Source organism: Symsagittifera roscoffensis, chromosome 5 (assembly GCF_963678635.1).
Source record: "Symsagittifera roscoffensis chromosome 5, txSymRosc1.1, whole genome shotgun sequence".
NCBI classification, from domain to species: domain Eukaryota; kingdom Metazoa; phylum Xenacoelomorpha; order Acoela; family Convolutidae; genus Symsagittifera; species Symsagittifera roscoffensis.
In genome coordinates, this window is record NC_087066.1 from 59015522 (window position 1) to 59023177 (window position 7656).

Below are 7656 nucleotides of genomic sequence, written 5' to 3' on the forward strand. Positions count from 1 at the left end.
TTCATAAAAATTCAACATCTGTAATTGATTTAAACTACATTGCCTCGGTTTCCATCAAGAGAAACTATGGTTTTCTTTCAATGTTTTTTTGCCAAAAATATTAATATACGTGCGCTCTGCCGTTTGCTATTATTTTCATTATTCAATGAGCAAGGCTAAAGGAAAAAGAAAGATGCTAAACTATTATATATTGCACCATATTCTCAGCCACTGCTCCGAAGTCTCGTTTATATTTTTTGACAACCAGGTACTATAAAATGTGTGTTCTATAAGCGCGCTCTACCTACAAAACCTGTTAAGGTGCGCTCTGCCAAAACGACTTTCGAAAAGCCTGTTGGGCTAATTTTTCATAAAAATTCAACATCTGTAACTGATTTAAACTACATTGCCTCGGTTGCCATCAAGAAAAACTATGGTTTTCTTTCAATGTTTTTTTGCCAAAAATATTATAAGTGCGCTCTGCCGTTTGCAATTATTTTCATTATTCAACGAACAAGGCTAAAGGAAAAAGAAAGATGCTAAACTATTATATATTGCGTCATATTCTCAGCCACTGCTCCGAAGTCTCGTTTATATTTTTGACAACCAGGTACTATAAAATGTGTGTTCTAACATGTTGTTCAAGAACTTCAAAGTTTTAAAAAATTGTCATGGGGGCCAAAGTTTGCTTTGTTTGAACAGAAAAATGCTTTTTTCATGGAAACATTTTGATTGGCGCACAGGCGTTATCTTCAACGCCTAGAACCAGACCTATTGAAAGCAGAACAACTTTATTTTAAACAATTTTACCCCAACTTTTTTTTTGCGCCAATCAATTGGTTTAAAAAAATTGGCTACGTTTTTTTTTGCTAATGACAAAAAAAACAGTGTCTGGCAATATAATTTATGCAAAATTAAGTATCTATGATGTTGAATAGAATCACCATAACCTTCTGGTAAGGTGGAAAACTTGATCAGGCTTCCAATTTCTTGAAAAATGACAAGGTTTGACAGCCAACTCATCAAGTTTCAACGCAGGGCTTAAAAGAGTGAAACCGACCGATCTGAGTGCCAAAAATATACCAAAAATTTCGAATCCTACATTAACTAAGTTAAAACTCTACGCGTAACACAACCAAATATCGCGAGGTTCCTGCATGCAGCTAATACAATTACCATTTGACCATTCTGTGAACAAAATTTTTTACAGGAAAAAAAAGTCTAGTACTCGATTGCAATACCCTTGCTTATCGCAGCAAGGATAAACAGATATCTGAAGCCAGTACTTTGTAGTTTTTTAGCATGAAATGGACTGAAAATTTAGTTTCGACCACTTGCGCAGAATGAGAAAAACTATCGTCCAGGCTAGGTTTTTCAGACTTGATTTTTACTATCTCAAAGAGAGCACAAATTTGACGTAGCACAATTATTCGCTTCTTTAGGAAAAAAACTGCTTAATTAAAATTTAACAACTTATAGGAAAAAATATAGTAAGAGTGAGATGTTTCACAGTCAAAAAGGACTGTGAATAAGAAAAAGTGAATACTTCGAAGAGCAACATTTATCTCTATTTAGTTGCCTCAAAAACTGTCCGTAAAATTTCTTCGTATAATGAAAGGAAGTTTTTTGTATGACCAAACTCCTTCCAAAAAACATCGCACTAACGTAAAACTTTACATATATGAACACATAGATACAAAGAGTCTTATGGTCTTTTTACTTGTTTTGCCAAAATTTTGTTTTTTAAAAAAAGGTTTTAAGAAACGGAGTAGAAATGGGGTTTTATAACTTATACGACTTTTTTGTAGTTCATTTCCTTCAGATGTTCAAAACTGAGCACGTGCCTTTTTTTTGAATAATTTGATAAATTTTCATTTTCAATGAAGTTCTTTTTTATACTTTCGGTTACTGAAAATTTCTGAAACAAAAATTTGAAGAAACGCTGAAAATTGAATTTTTTTCAGCTTTTTTCCTAAGCATGTAACCATTGCGGATTGTACAACTTCTTACATCAACCTTCTTTTTTTCCTACAAACAGTACATAAATTCTTCTTTTGCTTCATGCATTGCTTTAGATAAATTAGCCAGTACTTTGTAGTTTTTTAGCATGAAATGGACTGAAAATTTAGTTTCGACCACTTGCGCAGAATGAGAAAAACTATCGTCCAGGCTAGGTTTTTCAGACTTGATTTTTACTATCTCAAAGAGAGCACAAATTTGACGTAGCACAATTATTCGCTTCTTTAGGAAAAAAACTGCTTAATTAAAATTTAACAACTTATAGGAAAAAATATAGTAAGAGTGAGATTTTGATTGGCGCACAGGCGTTATCTTCAACGCCTAGAACCAGACCTATTGAAAGCAGAACAACTTTATTTTAAACAATTTTACCCCCAACTTTTTTTTTTGCGCCAATCAATTGGTTTAAAAAAATTGGCTACGTTTTTTTTTGCTAATGACAAAAAAAACAGTGTCTGGCAATATAATTTATGCAAAATTAAGTATCTATGATGTTGAATAGAATCACCATAACCTTCTGGTAAGGTGGAAAACTTGATCAGGCTTCCAATTTCTTGAAAAATGACAAGGTTTGACAGCCAACTCATCAGCCTGTGCGAGTAATTGTTACTGATATTCGAGAGTACGTTTGAAACACATATAAGTAAACGGTACCAGAAAAAATAGAAATTAAAAAAATTATTGAAAATTGTAGAAGTGGTAAAAAGTCGGCAGAGCGCCCGTATAATTAAAAAATGTACCGATTTGAAAAATTCAAAACTCATAAAAGTTGATAACGAATGGTTCTCACGATGAAAATTTTTGTTTTGCTCCCACAAAATTTTTCGTACAGATAAGTTAGCCCAAATTTTATTCTGGAGCTCGAGTGCGCTCTGCCGTTGTTTAATTTGGGATCACGAGTGCGCTCTGCCAAAACAACACCGACGAACTATAAAATTGAATCCAAAAATAATCATGAATTCAGCGAAAAAAACTCAAGCATGCTAACAACCAAGAACGACTATAAAGTTGGGCCTAAATTTATCTATTGCGTATAAGTATGCAGTCAATTGGAATCTGGAAAAGAGCCAATGAACGTAAGAAAACAGAAAAACTTCAATTTTTGCTCTTCAAAAGCAACGAAGTATACCCTTACTGCTCTTTCAATTTCAAAAAAACGTTATGATTGACACGTTTTTGATAAAAATTAACTGAATTTGAGAAAACTGTAGCCATTTCTGTTAGTATTTACAGAGCGCAATTTACCTATATTAAATAAAGCAGATTAACTTGAAGTGCACTTAAAAAGAGCATATATACTTAAATGCATTAATATCTATGAATGAACATCTGTAGTTATTAGAGCATTTTAAGATTTTCCTGAAAAAAAAAAACAGAAAAACCAAGAACTATATAAGTCTTCACTACTTTCAGTGACTCTTAATCAGCAGTTTCAAATACTTTTTTGAAAGCAAATTTTACAAACAAGATGCTTGCATGAAGTCCAAGTAGCCGGTTTAATAATAATTGCCAACCGTAAATTGTAATTAAGAAGTCTATTGGAACTAGAACATCCTGCTGTGGTATACCTAGTTGTTTAAAATAATCATTCAAGACATTAAAAATTTCACCAAAACCTGGCAAACATTAACATGCGCATCAATGAAGTGGGAACAGCGCATGCAAATGAAAATTCATAATGAACAATATGAAGAATAAACATTCTCACAACATAACAGGAGCTGCATATCTAATTAGCGCCTGTTTTTTTTCCTATTTTAAATAATCATTGTGATATTTTTGAAAAATAATTTTTTCCGCAAAATAAAACAAAACAAAAAAGAGCTGAAAAAATGTTTAACACGGAGGCGAAGCTTCGATTCGCTAACACTTGCGAGAAAACGACAAAAAGCAGTTCTATATGGAAAATTATAAATAAGCCTCGAATTAGTAAAAATTCGGTTATCTCTGAGATTCGAACCTGCGACCTAGAGATTAAGAGTCTTACACACTAATACTCAGCCCCGGATGCTTAAAAAGCACCAAACACAAGCCACAAGTAAAGAAGAGAACAGATCATATGCAATTTCCAATGCTACAAAGAAATTCCAAATAAGTGAACACTTTTAATGATTACATTTATTTGCGAGTTAGGTTAGAATAAAAGGTTCGTAATAATTCACTAAGCTGATCGCAAGTGTAAAAAGCATCGGATAATTCAAATTTGACCATGTTAATTTCTGAGGTTATTCAACCGACATCAAGCTTGTCTGACATACGCTTTACCAACTGCATTACTGAGCATATCAAATAACTAGGCATATCAAAGAACCCAAAAGCTCATATGTACGAATCCCGAGAACAACATGTAATACATCTTGTGCAACTTTGCAAAATCGAAAAAGCGACTTATCCAGAAAACTATCAAATCCCCGAAAAACTAAGAGCTGAAACAATTTTGATAAGTAATTGTTCCACCGATACCACGGAAAAATGTTTTTTTTTTAACGGAATGTTCAAAAGATGCTTAAAAACGAAATTGAATTAACAAGGTCCTATTTTTGTTTTTAAATTTTTATACAATAACTGTATGGACATATTTACATAACTGCATGTTTACATATTTACAATTCATAGACCACTATCAGTAATTATAAAGAAGATAAAATTTCCCCGTGGTCATTACGGTGTGAGCATCTGAAACAATATGGAGTTAACACGCTGTAATTTCGATTTACCGGACCTTGTTAATCACTGCCACCGCAATTGCATAAACGGAGAAATTAATTACTATGTGAATCAACAAGTGATTATTCAATTACTGAAGATTATTGACAATTCAGTTATTTATTCATTTCACTTCATTGTAGATGAGTTCTTCGGGAGGAAGTGTCTGAGCCACTGCGGCCAACTCTTCCACATGACTGTGTTGTCTCTGAACCTGACCCACTTCCTCACTCAACTCATCTGCCAGTTGGTCCAAAGTAGAGGAGGAGGGGGAGAAGAAGTCCGCACAGTACTCGTGGATGTTGTCAGGTCTATCAGTCAACACTTTCTACACAAAAACGCAAACCCTCAATTTATAGTTAAGTGTTGCACATTTTTGTGATTTGAACACTAAGTCGAAGCTTCGCTTTTCAATCACTAGCGAGAACACGACAAGAAGCAGCTCACGACAATAAAGTGCCATAAAAAATAAAGTGAGCGAGAACACAATAAAGTGCCATAAAAAACTAGAAATAAGCCTCGAATTAGTAAAAATTCGGCTAACTCTGAGATTCGAACCTGCCACCTAAAGATTAAGAGTCTGACAATTCACAATCACTCAGCCACGGAAGCTTAATAGTCACCAGCGTAATAAATGGACAAAACGAATAAAACTTGGAAATTTAAACGCGATTTTCTCAAATTGGACAGGCTTAAGAAAAAAAAAGTGATGACGAAAACTGATTAGAATTAAAATCGTGCATTTTTTTTTCAAAATTCGGTCCAAAAATTTTAACCAAAAATGGAACATTTTTTTTCTCAATCAAAAATTAAATTAAACTACTGGTTCAATTGCGGACAAAATTATATCAAAGTGAGCCTCTTAGTAAGCCCAACAAAGCTCATGAAGGGAATAATCTTCTTAATTTTGTATAAATAAATGTATTTCGTTGGATAGCCAAAAATCACAAAAAATGCCAGTGAATGATACTATAAATGATCCAAATTGGGTAGAAATTTTGGCCCGATTTTTGCCAAAATAAATGGCACCGCAAAAAAATTGCTAAAACTCTATGCAATTTCTGTCATCATCATTTTTGTCTAAAGTCAACCCAATTTGAGAAAACCGCGTTTTATTCTTTTTGTGCCGGTAATTATAATCAGCAAAGTAGCTCAAATTTCTGATCACATAAATTAACACAGAGTCAAAGCGGAGCTTCGCACCACTTGCGATACAATACAAGTCGAAAAAACATGAAAATGTCGAAAAAAAACTAGGTGAACAAAAGCTTTCATATGTCTCGACGAGGGACACTTAGAGCCCAGCTAGATCTGGAGGTAATTGTATGATAATTTTTGAATTTGCTATACTGATGCGCGAAAATTAGACTTTGTCCAAAACCTTAGTTGCTTGGAATTTTCCCAAGAACATAACATTTCTCCTACAAAAAATAAGGGTTTGCCGTTTCTGCAGGAAAGATTGCGGAACCGCTTCTTTCGATTGAATTTTTCATATCAGATTTGATTGGGTAGCTTTAAATGAACGTTCCAAAATTTTTGACTTTTTCTGCTAAAGCAGGTGGTGGCCGGTAAAGTAGAGAAGATTCCCAGAATCCAGTTTCTCGATCAAACACTTAACCTGAGAATTGGCACAGTAATTTTCGAGTCAAGTCAAAACTTTTAATTTTTCGTGTCGAAAAAAACTTGGGCTTAGTCGGGTATGCAAAGGAGCTTCCCAAAACCCGTTCTATGGATTGAACCCAAAATCCCAGATATGTAAGGGTATTTTTCGGTTAAATTCATAAAATTAAGAAAAAACGCTCAAAAAATGAGTTTCCGAAGACGATAACTTTATATGTGTGGCCGCCAATTCAGGTGAGATTTTCATTATCCGTTATCTCCATTGAACTCAGGTTTGGGAGGTTATTTTTCGAGAAAAATCAACAAGATTCACAGAACGGTCAAAACAATTAAAAACTCACTGTTCCGAGGGCCATAATTTTAGGTGTAAAAAGTTTGGGCGTAGCCACGCATGGAGAGAAGCTTTTCAAGACCGCAATACTCACTGAAACAACAGTCTTAGATTTTTTATGTTAGTTTTTGAGAAAACGAAATAAAAATATCGGTCAATTATTCCCCGTACAGACTTTTTCCAAGGCTGTAGACAAAGGAGTAAAGCAATAAGATGCCAGGTGAGTATGCAGGCACACCTGAGTGTAGGCGGTCTTTCTATGGATACCACTTTTTTGAAAATCGGAAGAGTTTTTGAGAAATTTTCCAGAGCGCCTCAAAAAAATAAAATAAAAACCCTATTCCATACATTTTCATAAAACCTATTTTTATCAAACAGGTTTTCTAGGCAACCATGCCAAGCAAGACAAGTTAAAAATTCAAAGTAGCAACTGAACAAAACTTACGAAGCGGAGACAAGTCCGACAATCTTTGAGCAGACACCAGTTAAGCCGAAAAAAAAACAACTAAAACGTTTCAAGTCCTGAAACTAACGTGTAGTAAATATTACACGCACAGTAGCTAAAATTGAATTTTCATGAAACTGAGCATGTCAGCTGCATTTGAATTTTCATGAAAATGAGCATGTCAGCTGCATTGAGCATGTCAGCTGAAATTGAGAAGTGATTCAATTGATTTTGTTAAACAAGTTGTTAGCCCGAAAAAAGTCTACATTCCGATTTGATAATGCTTGCTATTCACAAGCGTCATCATCATTATATGATTTTTCATTTTTGTTCAAATTCAAGCTTTTTGTGCGTTTATAAATAGATAGGGACAAAAGCTAAGCTGGGAAACATGAAATGTTGCTTCAGTTGACAACAGTTATCGTTGCAAAACTCACAAGTTCGAGAAATTTGAGAAGAACTTGCTGCTAGGAAAAGATGGGACTCATGATAGGAATATATACACTAGAAAAAATAACTTATGCGATGGCGAAATGTGATGCAGTTACTACGGTAG

At 34.1% G+C, this 7656-nt stretch overlaps 1 protein-coding gene across 1 annotated transcript in view; it reads right to left on the reverse strand.

Moving 5' to 3' along the window:
* Positions 1-4504: 4504 nt before the first annotated feature.
* LOC134845496 (RIIa domain-containing protein 1-like) overlaps positions 4505-7656 on the reverse strand; it is a 4994-nt gene continuing 1842 nt past the window's right edge. The window contains exon 3 of the mRNA XM_063862396.1: positions 4505-5032. Coding sequence (XP_063718466.1) covers positions 4829-5032 — 204 coding nt within the window. The 3' untranslated portion in view covers positions 4505-4828. The remainder of the gene's footprint in view (positions 5033-7656) is intronic.